Here is a 17,002-nt window from a genome sequence, read left to right on the forward strand (position 1 = left end):
TGATATCATCAACAAGAACATTCTCATTGACAAAACACAAGGATTTGAGATTTAACAACAACACTAGATTCTGACCCGCCCTTTAAAGGGCGGGTATATTTTTTATTTTAATTTAATTCTCATTTTTGTATTTTTTGTGATTATATTTTTATTTTTCTTTGTAATCATATTTGTGTATAAATCTTAATCAAAATATATTTTATTAAATAATAGCAATTTAAAAATTGATCCGATATATTGTCGGTCGAACCTGCCAACCCGCGGATTTCAATTTTTTTGGTAAAGAAATATGACCCACACAACTTACAAACAAATAATTTATACCGGCACCCGCCGCATTTAATTTTGCGGCTATCCGCGGATTATAATTTTTTAATTAATTATTTAATTTAGTTATTATATTTCTAATAAAAATATATATTTTAATAATTTAAATTATTTTTTTAATTACCATATTTTTAAAAAAGTGTTTACATTTTTTTTAAATACTTTTCGGGTCGGCGGATACCCACAATCCAAAATCTACTAATCCGCACCCGTCCGAGTAAAATACTCATAACTCGCATTCGTAAATTGATTTTTTCAAATAGTTGAGACAAATTTATGATTCGTCCTTAAAAGGACGAATATGTTTTATATTTTTTTAAGAAATATAATTTTTATAAAATCCAGACTATAACTAATTATATCTCTGAATATCTAATTTTTTCTCTAGGATTTGCGAATGTACATCATAACTACTTATTGTCATAATACTCAACCATCTATGTTTATATCAAATATTGTAGTGAGTTATGTTACGTAAAAGTAATATCAACCACTTCCAAGGAGTTACATAAAAGTAATATGGTTTATATCAAATATTGTAAGTAGTTACGTTAATATCAACCACGTTCTTTTTATAAATATGAAAAGAAAAGCAATTATATAATAGTAACTGTTTTTAAATAGGTCAGTAAAACAAACTGTTTTTAAAAGGAGTTCACCATAACTGTTTTTCGATAGATGATGATAGTGGGTTTTTAGAATTGTATAATTAGATATTATACTGTTAGACATTGCTTCTTTATTTTTTAAAAATTGGACATAACTTACTATCAATTGGACATGTTGAAGAATTAATAGAATAGATTATTATACGAAAGAAAAAAAAAAGAAAAAAAAAACATTCTCATACGAAAGGAGGATAAAACATACGAAAACAACTCTCAGAAGAAGTCTTTACCGACTTAGTAACACTACCATCACCAAGCTTGAACACGTAGTTAACATTCTTCACAACCTTACCTTCTGTAAAATATATAGCATTCTCCAAACATCCATAATAGTCTCTCGCCAAAACCGCTAAACAACTATCCGTCGCCATGACAAAAGCATTATCTCCCAGAGACTTAACCTCAACCCATTCAACCAACTCCATATCCATCTTATAAACCTTAAACCCAACGGTCCTCTCCACATCAACTCTGCGCACGCGAAACTTCTTACGGAAACGATGAATGATGCATAGTTCTCCGCAATACTCTATGAGCCTCTTGTCTTTGCAATCATCATACTCGTAGTAATCTATTGGAGTCGAAGGTCCGTACTGAAAAATCTTAAGCTCGGATAAACTAATCCACCATATCGCACCGTTTACGTCCAAGGCGTAGATCTGACCTTTGTGGACTATTATGTCCGAGAAATACTCAGCGTCTTTATCTGAAACCCTTGTCCAAACATTATTCTTATCGTTTTTATTACCTTCTTCGTTGTTGCACCACCAGATCTCCTTCTTGTCGTTCACCCCGAAAACAAGATTGTCCACTAAGACAACTCTAGCGAAAACGTTAGATGTGAGTTTATTAGAGAAATCATAGTATCTATAAACGTTGTAAGACTGATGAATCTCTGAGACGGTATACTTCAAAAGATCTAGGGTTTGGTGGGAAGAGGAGTCTACAGGGACACGAGAGAGAGGGTGCAGTAGCTTTTTACGGGTTTCGGAGTCGGAGACATCTTGGGTTTTGATCAGCCATCCTTTGTTCCGACAGGACGAGAGAAACACACGGAAGAAAGCCGCGGGAGAGAGTCGACACGGTTTTGTATAACTACTGTAACGAGAAAGGACACGTCCGGGGTTGCGGTTTTGGCGTTTGGGGTAACGTTTGTGGATGGAAAACGCAGAACGCCAGGTTTTGCAGAGGCTGCGGGATCGGAGAAGCTCGACCTTAGAGAAGAGGCGGCTGGCTACTTCATCGACTAGTTCTTCGGGTAGATCAGACCACTCGACGGATTGATCACTCATCTCTCTTTTCTATTTGTTACGTTTTTTTTAATTCTTTTCTGATATCCTTTGTTTGTTAGATGAGTGATTGGAAGAATGTGAAGATACGTTTATTTATATATAGATACTCTAAATCTGATATGGCAAAAAGAAGTCTTTGATGAAAGATATTTTCCTTTTTTTCCAAAACTTCTGTCAAGAAAAAAATATTTTCCTTCTTTTTGAGTCAACTAAAATATATATATATATATATATATATATATACCTTGATCCCAAAGTATTTACCTTACATATACGTGAATTTTGTTGTTTAATTTTCTGGTCTAGTCAAAAAAATTTAACTATCTGGATTTTTTCATTGAATGTAAACCTAACTATTTTGTAAATTTACTAAATTATTTCTGTTACAAATAACTTCCACTTTTGACTTGACCATAGATTTAATGAGTTCTTTATTTTGAAAATATTTGTTGTTAGTTAATAGTATTTAGTTGAAAATTTACTCTATTAATGGGTCATAAACAAGTTTAAGAAATCAATATACAATTACTTAGAATGTTCTGTTGATAGCAAAAAAAAAATACTTAATGCTAGAATTTCAATTTAATTTTTATGTATTTTCTATTCAATGTTTGTATATATTTTTATTATTCTCTAGTTTGGCTTTTTTGAGATTTTTAATATTTTCATCCATATTTTCAATTAGGATTGGGCAAATAAAGTGAACCCGAAATCCGGGTCGAATCCGATCTAATAAAAATGAATCCAAACACATATGAACCCGACATAAATGCCGAAAGATCTTATTTTATGGTATTCAGATTATTGATATTATTCAAATCAAACCAAACCTAAATAGATTTGCGATAGAACGTGAAACATTCAAAATCCAAAAGAATAACTTATACCAAACATTAGCTCAATTCCTCGTATGTATTTAAAATATATTAAGATATTATTGGATATCTAAAATAATTATTAATTATATACCGCATGAAATTTGATTGTTGAAGATGGCAGTTGAAGATTTAAGTTTTTAGATTTTGATTTGGTTTTCATTAAATAATATTTTATATATATAAATATATTATTTTTATTCAAACTCGTAGAATCTATGGTTTAGGTTTTGACACATCTTCAAACCCAAAGTCCATGAGCTTATTATCATAGGTCGGAACTAGTTGATAGGATCCCCTTTTACGCCCCCATGTCCCTCTCGTGTGGCGGCAGGGGGGCGTAAAAAGGAAAGAGAGGGATGGGGTTTCTCTCGCTTTTGGCTTAGCATAGCGGGCCTTCGTTTTATGCATTCATTTATTTGGTTTTCTTTCTATCAAATAATTATGGTTACCTTTCGTTTGATTTTGAATGATCACGTTTGATATTGTTTTTTTTTTTTTTTTTGAATCGATTTTATTTATGTTTGGTTACAAAATATGTATAAATCATATATTTTAAAATCGAAGAAACAATTTTATTTATGTTTTAGTTATAAAATATGAAAAACATGTACTTTTAAATTGAAATATCGATTGAGATTCGAACCGGAAAGTACATCGAATTGTACCAATTATTTGAATATTTATTAACTTCGACTTAAACCTGATAGAACCTAAACCGTTCTAGAATCAAACTTTCATATTACCTGAATCGGATTGATTTTGATAAATTCGAAAAACCAAAACCGATTGGGATCTCGAATGCCAATGCCTACTTCCAATAGAAACTCTTTTTGATTATCACCGTCAGTGCAAAACAACTATCTGTTAGCCATAATAAGTGCCTTGTCTCCCAAGGAACTAACCTAAACCCATTCCACCAGCTCGTTGTCCATCTGATAAACCTTGAAACGAACTGTCCTCTCGTTCTCAACTTTCCTTAATGCTAAATTTATTACAGAAACCGGTGAGCAATGCATGACTCTCCAGTCTCCACAGTGATTTTTAAGTACAAAAACATAATGATCCTTTCTTCTTCATACAAAATGACTAAACCCAATGTAATAAACACAATAATTGCATAAATCTAAAACGTGATTTTCTTTCTATATATAAATGAAGTTTCCAGCTTCAGATCAGTGGCCCTTTACTGTGTCTGATTGCGTCAAAACGTGCTGCCAAATTATCATAGTCAGGCAGTTTTGGGTGAACGCTTGAGTCCCGTCTCGACTCATCACACTGAGGAGCCTGAGGTGGTGCTCGGCTTGGTGGGAGGGAAGAAGCACGACTCTGTAATGGTCCGTCTTCTGTCTCTGTCTCTTCCTCGTAGTCTGACTCATCAAACTGGATCTCAGAAGTTCTAGGATGATGAGGAGGGAGTGGTGGAGAGTTGTTATAGCTCTGTCTCCTCCTAGCTGCTTCTTCACTGTGATCAGATTCATTTACACACGGATTGTTGCAGCTATGTCTTCTGCAGATTCCTCTGTTCTCTGCGTAGTAGTAGGAGCTTGTTTCAGAATCTCTGGATTGTCTTGTTGAACCTCCTGGATGATCCTTGTTAGCTAACAAGGCTGCTGCTGCTTGTGCTGCTTCAACCGCTTGCTTGGCTAATACAGCTGCTGCTTCAGCCGCTGACTCGGTGTCATGATAACGCGTGGTCGTACTCGTGCATCTGTATTGAAAAAAAAAACAATAACAAGACTTCGTTATTATGAGTCCTTATCTAGAGACACTGTTGAAGCAAGAAGATGGAGAGATGCATGTCTTTACCTCGGCACTGCTTTGGTAGGAGGATCAATGGATTCATCATCAGAATCACGTTTTACAGGTAAGCTTGAGGCGCAAACAAACGCACGTGGCCCATCCTGCTCATTTACAAAACAAAGATTACATGTTTTTGAAATTCTGATTCTACTTAAAAAAAAAAGACACACACATACAATAATGGTTTCTTGTTGAGGTTTGAGAAGTTCTTGTTCTGTCTCTTTAGTATCCCAATCAACCTGGAACTCCTTTGCAATCTCCTTCATGACTTTCAGTTTGACTTCTCCATAGGGGCGCATAACCGAAAGCCTATCAACCAACTACAACACACACACACACACACACACACAAAGAGTCAAAAGGTCAGTCCAGATCATGTTAAAGTAACCAGAAACAAGAGATCTTTTACTTAATTTACCATCCGGTTAACCCCACAGGTAGGACGCAACTCAGTAGCAGCAGAAACAAAATCTCTACCGTACTTCTTCTCAAAGATGTCTTTCAGATCTCCAAGCTCCGGAATCTCTGAGCATCTAGGCGCAGCGAAAATCAAACTAGCTATGCCTTCCTTGAGATCCACAGGGCATTCCCTTTAAAAAAACAAGTAAAAAGAAAAAAAAGGTTTAATTGAGTTTTAAGTAAAAAAGACACAAACTGAAACATACTTGTGTTTGGTGATGATAGTGAGTCTTGAAACAATGAGTTCACAGAAAAGCTCTATGATCTCGTTTGCTGCAAGAATGTTCTGTTCCCTAATCACATGCTCAACCTGAATTTGATCAAAAGACCAAATTATCATTAGATTATTATTATTACTTTTGTAAGAGAGAGTTAGAGAAAGTGAAGCTATACTTACTCTGATACGAGCAGTGGCATCTTGACCGGACTGAAGAAGAAGGGCAATGTCACGTCTCATTTGCTTCACCACAACTTGTCTCTTGTTCCTCAGAAGCTTTATTCGAGCTACAGCCATCTTCGCCGCCGTTTTGCTTTTATTTTATTTTTAATTCCCAGACAAAACAAGGTTAATCATAACTGAACTCATCAATCTCTTTTAATAATGTATAAATTGATCGACATGAGTTGAGTTACCATTTGGAGGAGTTAAAGCCGCGACGGAAGAGAGAAAGACTGAACTTCAATAGCTTCTTCGTCTTCTCCGATGCTACTCCGGCCGCCGTCATTTTCTTACCACCACCGCGTCTCTGACACAGAAGCACGATTACTGAACAAGAAGAAGAAGAAGAAGAAGAAAAAGCAGGAGAAAGTTTAGTGGTGTGTGAGTGTTGTAACGGTACAATGATAATAAGAAAGTAACGCTCTTTTGGGTCCCACAGAACTCACAGCCGGGCCGACTACCTTTGACCTTGTCTAAATATAGCCGTTATGTCTTTAGACACGCGTCACTCATTCATCTCCCACCAAAAGCAAAGACTTTTTTTTTTTTTTGAACACCAGCAAAGACTAATCAGTGATTACTTTTACTGATTATACAATGGGCTTAATGTAATGGGCTGACTTTTCTCGTGGGCTATTAATATTTTCAAGATCTTCCATACAAATCTTTATTTTAAGAAATTATGGATTGCTTTTTGACTATAAGTCTACTAGATTTTGATCCGCACGTCCGTGCGGATATATATTTCAGAAATATATTGTCCATACGGGTGTATATTTCAGAAATATATTGCTATTTATTTCTTATGTCAATATCAAAGCTGGATAAAAAATTCAAATCTGAAGAGTCGAACCGATCACGATCCGAAAAAGTAATACCAAACCTGAACCAAAATTGATTAAATATCTAAATTATTCAAAATTTTGATATTTAGACAACCGAAAGCATAACCAATTCGAACCAAAGTATTTTGGATATTAAAATATATCCGAAAAAGATTTATATACTTATATATATATTATATATATTAATTATTTTTAGTTTCAATGTATATAAAAACATCCAGAATATATATGATACTTTTAGGTTGGTTTAAATACTTGAAAATATATAAAACAGTCAAATATAAATATCTAATATAGTGGAAGTACACTTAAAACAGCAAAAATATTTAAAATAATTATTGATTTTTGATCCAAAATTTAAACCAAACCAATTTATATGTTAAGTTTAAATATTCTGACATATGCTATTCAGATTTATATACAATATATTATTTTATTTATAGATTTTAAGAAATTCAAAATATATAATAAATTTAAAAAAATAATTTAAATGAGTTATCCGAACCCGAACTGAACCCGCAAAGATCCGAATATAATCCGAACTGAAATTTAGAAATATCTGAATGAGACTGAAATATTTGACTCTGGAAACCCAAAACTCAAACAGATTCGAAACGAACCCGAATAGATACCTGAACGTCCAACCCTAGTCATAATTCGAACTGAAATTTAGAAATATAAGAACGGGCTGAAATCTTTGACTCCGGAAATCCGAAACCCAAACAAATTCAAAACAAACCAGAATTGATACATGAACGCCCAGCCCTAGTCACTTTTATGTATCATATATATGTCATCATATAATTAATTGTATTGGTCCATTATATAAATAATCATATAATTAATTATATTTTATATGTATTGTCTTATAAATAATCATATATATTATATTCTTTAAGTTTAATGTGAAATATAAAAACCATAATTTAAGTTGGTATAAGAAATTAATCTTTTGTTGTATTTTTTATATATATTGAAAACATTTTTTTAATAATGGTTACTGAAAAATATTTTAGTAAAAATAAATTTTTGAATATATGCATATTTTAAATAAATGTTTGATATAAATCAACTTTAAATTATTATTTTGATTTGAAATATGTATATAAATTTGAATTTTATTTTATTATTATTTTAGACAAAACAATGTTTTTAGGTAATTAGATTAGTCCATTTGCATATTTTAAAACTGATATGATGGATTTTTAATTTTTATTAATAACATAAACCGTTATTTTTTTTTTTGCATGATGTATGTAAAAGGTACACGAAGATGAACAAAGTTATAATAGCAAGAACAATATCATAACAGAGGAATAATGTTATAGTACGATATGGAAACATGTATTTAGAAATGATTAATGTGATGGTTTAGAAATGATTATGTTTAATTATTGGCCTGTTATTGTATGATATAGTAATGGTTTAATAATTAGATATTATTTTCGGTATAATTTTTTTTTAGAACGTATGCCTTAAGCCTTGAAATGGTTTTGTAATTATGACAACAATTTAATGGTTTAAGTTCAACGTGTCGGTTTATTAAAATTAAGTTTGGTTCAATTTAAATACAAAACACAGTGTTTTAATACCAGTGGTATTCTATTGTAATTTTTGTGCAATTTTAACGGGTACATACTATTTGTACTTCCCTTTAATTTTAACTAGGTGATCCACCCGCGCTGATGCGCGGGTATAGTTAATTTTTTTAGTATTTATATGTTTATTATGTAAAATAACTATTTATTTATAACATATATAAATTTTGTTATGAAAGTAGAGTTATATGTATAAAGTGCACGTTAAATCTGGAGAGAAGAAAATGCTTGAGAATGAGATTCAGCAGTGGTTAAAATGCCCGAAGCGTTAAAGCTTCAGCAGGATGCATTTTGAAACGTTAATCGATCTTTTTCTTATTACCCATGCTCTATTAAATCAAGTTCATTCTTAAATCATCACAGTTTCCAGAATACAAAGTAGCCTCAAATACTATAATGATCATTAACACCACGTTCAGTTTCTAAAATATAAAAGATCCCAATGTATTAAACCAAAAAGTGACCATTACGCCTTGAAAACAAAAGCTAAAACTTAGTCAATGTTTTGAAAGATTTCTTTGTACACGACATTCATTGTTTTTTTTTAGATCTAATCGACATTGCAATAAACTTTGTAAAACTTGAGCAAATCTAATATATATATATATATATATATATATATATATATATATAGCATAATAATAGGTCAAATTGACGTGAAATTATATATTTTTCCATAGTTATCTTTTTCCTTTTGTGTTTATCTATTAATGAAAATATACAAAACAATTGAGTGAAAAAATTAAAATTACATCTCTAAGAAGTTACCGACGTAACATTTGCGTGACATGCAAGTCACGAACTTGGAGGACACAAACTCTATAGTTGGCAAAATCTTGATTAATGCAAGTAAATAAATATAGCATAATAGGTGAAATTGACTTGATAATCATATATTCTCTATAGTCCTTTTCCTTTTTCTGTTTTTATTGTTTCCCAATTTTTTTTAATATATACATATAGCATAATAGGTCAAACTGATGTGAGAATCATATATTCTCCATAGTTATCTTTTTCCTTTTGTGTTTATCTATTAATGAGAAATACATATATATAAACAATTGAGGGAAAATAGTAAAATTTATATTCTTTACAAAAAAGATTAGTAAAATTTGTATATATAGCATAATAGGTCAAATTCATGTGAGAATCATATATTCTCCATAGTTAGTTTTTTCCTTTTGTGAAAAAGAAAAAATTAAATCTCTAAGAAATATTGGAAGTCACTGACGTAAGGATTCATATTCCAATTTAAATATGTAAAAGTCATGTACATGTGTAATCGATTTATGCATATCCATACCAAAATTATTAATATTAATTTTATTGACTTTGTAATTTGTAAGCTATTGAATACATGCATGTATATTCCAATAAAAGTTTTAACCGGTGAGATTGTTTAATAATTGAATATATGCATGGTTAGGTAGAGACCTGCATGTGTCAAAAAAACACCACAACTGTTTCACCAGACGTAACTCATGTGCACGTAATAATATATTTCAAAGTTCTTGAATTTGTAGTTTAAAAGACCAAGGAACATAATTTAAATTAATACCAATAAATTACAACATAAAAGGTAAATACAATTGCAATAAAAGCCACCGTTTAACAATAGAAGGAAATTAAGCAATCTCAAATCTTAAATATGGTCAAGGAGCTTCCATTAATAGGCATGAGTGATTCGATCTCCGCCAAAGCTAAACTCTTAATTTGACCGTCTGAGAAATTTAAATCTGAATCGATCCCTCCGGTTATATGTCGACTCGATTCCTCCGGTTTGGCTTTCCGAATCGGTGGAATAACGATAGAGTAGTTTTGTTGTCAAAAAAAAAAAGAAGAAATTTAAATCTGAAAGAAAAGAATCAAATTTTAATTGAGATAGCATAATATATCTGTTGCAAAAACGGTGATAGCAAAAAAAGATCTTACTCGGATTGTCCCTTTTTTTTCCTTTCGCTGCATAATATATCTGTTGATAGTATTTTTCATGTAGCATTCCATATGTTTCCTGGAGTTATGGTACTATTCCAAAGCAACATTGTACAAAACAGTTGACGAAGACACTTTGCTGAACACCAAAAACTTGCTTCTTTAATAGCTTCGATATATTCTTGATCATCATCAACCGGAACCTGCGGGGTTTGAGTTTTTCCTCAACTGAATCAGTATTGGTGAAAAGAGAAGAAGATTTTTTTTTACGTGTGTGAGACATGGTGTTAAACTATGTTAAAAAGATGTAATACGTTTTATATAAGACTGGTATATACATATATATATATATATATTTTAGGGTTTTAGGTATTCACAAGCCATGTCATCTTATTCACAAGCTATGTCATCTATTAAAGTGTGCCATGTCATATTTTTTTTGGTGAGAGTCTTTGTAGAGATGACATGTAAGCAAAATTAAAAAAATCACTTCTCAAATATAGTTTAGGGGATAGTTTAGATAGATGATCTCTTTCGAGATTTTATTTTTATGCTCAAAGATAACATTTATTTACTTGCATAAATAAAGATGGATTACATCTCTCAACAAGTGTCATTAAACAAAGAACTCAGTCCACTAAATCGAATCAATCCGACTTAACTCTGCGTCATGAGAGTTGGCTCGATGGTTTGTCACTACAACTTAGGCTCCACGTGTTCGGCATGCCAGCTCGGCTTTATAGTTCGGCGACCAAAGCAATGACCGGAGATTTGGCCCAATCACTCAGCCCGTTAAGCCTAATCTAACTCTTTAGGACAAGGAAATGAGAGAGTTTGTGTATAAAAGGAAGATAAAAGCAACAAGTAAAAGAGATATAGACTTGAACACATAGAAACTGACGGCTAAGAATTAAGGTTTACTTACTTTACTCTTTTTCACCAACTTATATTTTTCCGCCTAATTCCGATAATGCCACTTTATTTCTCTTTTTGTTCACATACTCTGTATTTTTTTTTTGGTCTAAACATACTCTGTAATCTTACTCTCCTCTAACTAATAAAAACGTTTTGAAATAATCGACCATCGAATTCGTCTCTTTTATCTAAACCGACCAAACTCAATTCAACATTACCGCACTTCTTTCAGTGCCGGCTCTTGAGATGTGCTCAAGGTGCACATGCACACATGATCTTCTTTTTTTTTTTTTTTTTTTGAATTTTTCTCTTAAAAGTTAGTCTTAGTCCTAGTTTATTAAGAATCATATAGGTTAGAATCCTCATTTGTATATTTAAAGAAATGAGTATAATTCTGAGGAAAATATATTTTAGCCAAGAGCCTACAATTTATCGAAGCCGGGCCTGAGTTCTCTATTGTATAAATATACATTGTCCAGATCCAGAATATAAATCTATTCTCATTTGTCTTTGTATTTTTCCAAGAAGATTATCAGGAGACAAAAAGAAGCTGATGGAGAAATTTTCATTCAAGTCTGCTTTCATCCTCCTTTTAGCTTTGACTGGTACGTTTAAAGTTATATTTGTTTATTTTATATAATATGCAAAAACAAATCAAAAGATTTATCTCTAAGTTAATGATAGAAAACAATTAGATTGTGTTGCTTACGTTTGTTAACGCATGTGTTGTATAGTGATGGTGTCTGTAACAGTCCAGAGTGTTGGGGCCAAACGCATGTTACACGAAGAAACTTCTCGGCCCTTGGTTGATGTCGAAGCTTCATTGCCGACGGTTAAGCCACTAAGAGGGGGGTTTGATTTTTGTACACCAGACTGCAAAGAGTTTTGTTTTGGTACCGGTTGTTATTGCGATTGTCCTACTCCTCCATCAACTCATGAATAAATTGTATGATCAACTTCTGATTAAAAAAAAAGTATTTGTAAGAAATTATGTGTGATAAACTAAGAAGAATAAATCTTTGAAATATAAGAATATTTTATGGATTCTTATCTTATTAACCGTTCTCTGTTCCTTTCTCTTATCTTTGAGATATCCAAACAAAATCTTTTATGTGAAGACGGATTCTCTTCTTAGCTTGACTAAAGATGTTCTTATTAATGCGGGTCCACTGGTGACTATAAATTTTAAAATCACTTTCTATCACTTTTGATTATTTAAACGATTCTGCCATAATTAAATTGCTTTTTATGAAAAATACTAACTATCCTATACTAAACATTCAAAATTAGTGATCAGCATTCGTCTATCTTTACATTCCTCTTCCGAAGCGGTAAAATTATCTATCTTATTAAAACAGAAATATTATGTTGGACCTACCATTTATTTTGTAAGTTTTTAAATTAAATACACTTTTATATTTTATAGTTAAACATACATTAAATCACTAATGTTTCTTTCTTTATACTACTATCCATGTTTCCAAACAATATATTTATTTCTTTATACTACTATCAATGTTTCCAAACAATATATTTTTATACTACTATCAATGTTTCCAAACAATACAATAAGTAATCTTAGTTATTTTATATCTATCATTTTCTCTTTAAATTTTTGTAGAAACGTCATAATTTCATAAATTGCCAAATAATGAACTTTAAAATTTGGATTATAAGATTACAAATTATGAAACTATTACAATTTAAATCCAATTAGATTACATATCGGTCATCCATCAGTTCAATCGGTTAGTTTCGGGTTTTAGTGATTTTTTAATATGAATATTTTGAAAACATAAATTGAATTGTCAGATCTCCGGATTAACCGGTATTGTCACAATCGGGTTGAATTTAAAAACACTGATTTGAAGCAAAAATATTTTAAATACACACTCTTTAAAAATTACCAAAATATTTGTTAACTTATTAGTGAAATTTTTCATCGTAAAATATTCCGCGCTTCAAAAGCGCGGGTCAAAATCTAGTAGATATTTAAAACTTTACAAGAGTTGTTCACACATGAACGAGTTTACAAAGTTACAACAACACACATCCTCTAATACATGGATGCATGTCTAAACTCTCTTTTCAACACACAAGGAAAACAAATACCAAACCAAGATTGTAAAACGACCTGATCTGGTCAAGAGCAAGAAGCTCGATTACGGTACTATTTTATTCAAGTGGATAGGATGTTAAGAAGAGACACTCTAGCTTGTATCATCACCTTGAACAGTCCTTCCAGTCCCTCTTCCAGCTCTTCCATGGCTGCCTCCACATCTTTCGATCTAACCACTGCACACTGAATCATCTCACTTACTTCCTCACTAATCTCTTTCTCCTCTTCTTGATCTTCCCTTGTCGTCATCACAACGAGCTTCACAAGCTCAGCTTCCATAGCTTCAAGCTCGAGGCAAGAAAAGTCTTTCTCATGATGATGATCTGTTCCTTTCTTCACAAGCTTCATAACAATCCCCCAACCTTTGTGTTGATTATGATTCTTTAATCCTTTTGGCGAGGTCAAGAACGACAATACCGTGCGTAAGACCAAACAAGTGATTGCACTTGTTTCTTGCATCACTTTAGCCAAAGCACTCATGTCTTGATCATCACCACCACACCAAACACTACTCTCTAAACACGCGTCTGTCTCTTTCGACATCACCATTGTTGGGCTTTTCCAAGCCCATGTCCAACTCTCTATTGTCCGATTAGTACGATATTGTCCACTTTGGGCCCGAAGGCAAAGCCCGCATGGATTTGTTTCTGGGACTCCTTCCCAAAAGGCCTCGTACTAATCAGAGTTGGACATCCCTTTATATACTAGACATTATTTGTCTAAACTTCCAATGTGGGACTTTGTTTGCATTCACAACAAACCTCCTCTCAAACCAAGTACCACATGAACCTTTGGTTCCAACTTCCAGCGAAATCTGGCACACTTCTTGTACCGCCGTAATCACCAACGGGACTCTTCACCTAACCCTTGTTACACCATTAGGATTTATCCACCTAACCCTTACTGCACCATTAGGATTCTCCTCCACAACCGAAGCTCCCGGGATCTTTGACTGGCCTCTGCTACGCACCCCGCCCTTCCCATCGAAGTGGAGGCTCTTCGAACTTGAAGGGTAGTTGGTCTTCTTGCAGATGTTCGTCATCCCGGCTCTGATACCAATTGTTGGGATTGTGAAAAGCCTATGTCCAACTCTATTTATCCGATTAGTACGATATTGTCCACTTTGGGCCTTAATGGCAAGCCCGCATGGATTTACTTTTGGTTCCATCCCAAAGGCCTCGTACTAATCAGAGTTGGACATCCCTTTATATACTAGACATTATTTGTCTAAACTTCCAATGTGGGACTTTGTTTGCATTCACAACAACCATATACTTCTTGATCTCCTTCTTGATCTCTTTACGCGACGCCAGGTAAGCATCAACCTCCCCCTCGAGGCTAAAATCACCTCCCTTCTTGCTCCTTCTTAAAGCTGACTGAAGCTCAACAACACTCTTTTTGATCCTCGACGCACCGTCTTTAGCTCCTCCACAAACCTCTAAGTACTTCGACGACACTTCAAGAAGCTCATTTATCAAGCCACTATTAAGAAGAGCTTGTTGCGTTTCAGAGGAAGACTTGAAGAGATCTTCACTTAAACATCTATAAATCTCTGTGAGACCAGAGAGACCGTCACGGACCATCGTCCTCGACTCCAACGAAGATGACCCCAAAGCTCTAACCCTGGAGACCACTTCTTGAATCCTCCTGACACTTGGATGCAGCCGAACCGGTAAGCTAACACATCTAGCTTTGTATGCTTTGTGAAGTCTCGGAGACAATAAAGACACATACATATCAAGTAATGATGATCAAAATAGGGTTTTCGAGTTATGCTTGTTTGGTCCTTTAGTAGGGTTTATATAAATACACATCTTCAGTGACATAAATGTCAATGAGGTAGGGCCTATCTAATTATACGAAGAAGTGAAGACCATGTGAAGTGAGTATGGGTACTTCACTAAGGAGGACCAGAACACGTAAGACTCATTAAATGCTATTTGTTTGAATTTTAGTTGAATCCTTGTCGAAGTTCGATGTTTCGGTTTCGTTTACTAAAACCGAAACTTTTTTACTCCTCTTTTCATGTACCCAAGCCACCGTCCATTTACGATTCTTTAATATTAATGTCATTATTTAATTAATTTTTATCATCGTTGGATTTTTTTTTATCTTTTGAAGGTTACAAAATATAATGTTATTTATTTATTTTGTATGTGTGGGGTACCTCATTCTCGATTGAATTTCTATTTGAAAGAAAGATCTTTGAAAGATTTTGTTACATTATTTATATGATATGTAATGTGGATATGCTATTGCATGGATGCTTTGGTCCCCACGCAATGGACGATCCTTCCTCCCTTAGATAACACCGTCACACTTCACCACCAATTATGTTACCATGATTTTAGGTGTGTCCACATCATTAGGTTTTCCATTGATCAGGTTTAGAGTCTTTAGGCCTTTTGGTTTGTATTTGAGAATCTGTAGTTTCTCTTAAGAATTAACTAGATTTTGATCCGCGCTTAAAAAGCGCGGGTTATTTTTTGGATTGTATACAAAATTTGTGAATTAGTATTGAAAGTGTTGTACATTATTATGTTACAAAGCCATTTTATATATCAAAAGGAGAATTTATTTACAATTATGATTTTGTATGTATACTTTTATGTACACGAACATTTTACCAACACCTCTAAAACTAAACTGCAATCGACTTGGAAATATAGGTGCGGTTTGGGTTTAGATCCAGAGCAAATTACATATTCGTTTTTTGGACCCGTAGGTCTCTTTTCGAGTCAGTATCCTCCCTGAGATATGACTGAGTACTCCTGAAATGTTTTTTTGTGTATATTATGTATATATAAGTATTTTAAATATGTTTTTGGTATTATAAATACTTCTTAAGTTTTGGATTCAGATTTTCGATTTTAGTTTCGGGTTTGAAATAAAATTTCAATTTTTAAACACTATTTTGGGTATTCAAGAAAAAAATAAAATTTAGCATTTCGGTTCTTTAGATCAGATCTCAAATAAAATTTTGGGTCTTTTAAGTATTGCAATATTTTTGGTATTTGTTTGGGTTTTCGATTAATAATATCATATCTTGCTTATTATTAAGTAATTAATTTAATTTATATGTAATAAAATGTTTTAAAATACTTTATTTATTTATTTATGAAGTATTTGTATTATAATTTGACTATTATCATATTAATGTATTGATAGCATCCAAATCAGCACAAAATCAATATCACTTATATTCAAAAAGGCATTTAAAAATATCTTCAACCTTTAGCAGTTATAAAACAGATTTTCTAAGATTTTTTTAAAACTCTACACGATGGTGAACATTAAATTTCGCCAAATAACTATACTATAGTTATCCAATTTTGATCAAATCAGAATCCAAAATGTGTAATATACCAAGCATGATCACTTTAATAAATTGATAAATAATAATAATAATTTGGTCTTATTAAGAAAACAATATTATATAGACCTACCATGATATTATATAATACCTATTCATTTCAGTCCATTTTCCATTCATTTTCGTCTTTAGAATATATGTATTGATAATTGGTAGTTCAATCTAAAGATGTTTTTAATTTATTTCAAACTAGTATTATAAGTTACACAAACCACAGTTTCTCATATATACATCCTCTTGTATAAGAACATTTCTTCTCTGCATTATCAAAGTTATAATTGAAAACTATAAGCCAATATGGAACATTAATATATAGGTCGTCTATAAAACACGTATGATTTAATATGCATATACTAT

General features: G+C 32.6%; 3 protein-coding genes and 1 long non-coding RNA gene across 4 annotated transcripts; 1 reads left to right on the forward strand and 3 right to left on the reverse strand.

The window, feature by feature from the left end:
- Positions 1–1,171: 1,171 nt before the first annotated feature.
- On the reverse strand, positions 1,172–2,366 carry LOC130504084 (F-box protein At4g35733-like). The gene has a single exon (XM_056998668.1). It carries the CDS (start codon positions 2,285–2,287, stop codon positions 1,172–1,174), a length of 1,116 nt encoding a protein of 371 aa, XP_056854648.1. The 5' UTR covers positions 2,288–2,366.
- A 1,752-nt stretch (positions 2,367–4,118) lies between these two features.
- Positions 4,119–12,002, reverse strand: LOC130504082 (uncharacterized). Its single transcript, XM_056998667.1, has 8 exons — positions 11,863–12,002; positions 6,058–6,190; positions 5,822–5,954; positions 5,631–5,734; positions 5,384–5,555; positions 5,142–5,285; positions 4,972–5,066; positions 4,119–4,873 (listed from the first exon to the last, which is right to left on the reverse strand). The coding sequence occupies exons 1-8, from the start codon at positions 11,975–11,977 to the stop codon at positions 4,333–4,335; spliced, it is 1,437 nt and encodes a 478-aa protein (XP_056854647.1). The 5' UTR covers positions 11,978–12,002; the 3' UTR covers positions 4,119–4,332.
- On the forward strand, positions 10,872–12,197 carry LOC130504083 (uncharacterized). The gene is made up of 2 exons (XR_008941122.1): positions 10,872–11,758; positions 11,888–12,197. It is a non-coding gene; the product is annotated as an uncharacterized LOC130504083 (long non-coding RNA).
- A 941-nt stretch (positions 12,198–13,138) lies between these two features.
- On the reverse strand, positions 13,139–15,091 carry LOC108820534 (uncharacterized). The gene is made up of 2 exons (XM_056998669.1): positions 14,544–15,091; positions 13,139–13,821 (listed from the first exon to the last, which is right to left on the reverse strand). The coding sequence occupies exons 1-2, from the start codon at positions 15,006–15,008 to the stop codon at positions 13,333–13,335; spliced, it is 954 nt and encodes a 317-aa protein (XP_056854649.1). The 5' UTR covers positions 15,009–15,091; the 3' UTR covers positions 13,139–13,332.
- Between the last annotated feature and the right edge of the window lie 1,911 nt (positions 15,092–17,002).

This window comes from Raphanus sativus, unplaced genomic scaffold (assembly GCF_000801105.2).
Source record: "Raphanus sativus cultivar WK10039 unplaced genomic scaffold, ASM80110v3 Scaffold1350, whole genome shotgun sequence".
In the NCBI taxonomy this organism is placed as follows: domain Eukaryota; kingdom Viridiplantae; phylum Streptophyta; class Magnoliopsida; order Brassicales; family Brassicaceae; genus Raphanus; species Raphanus sativus.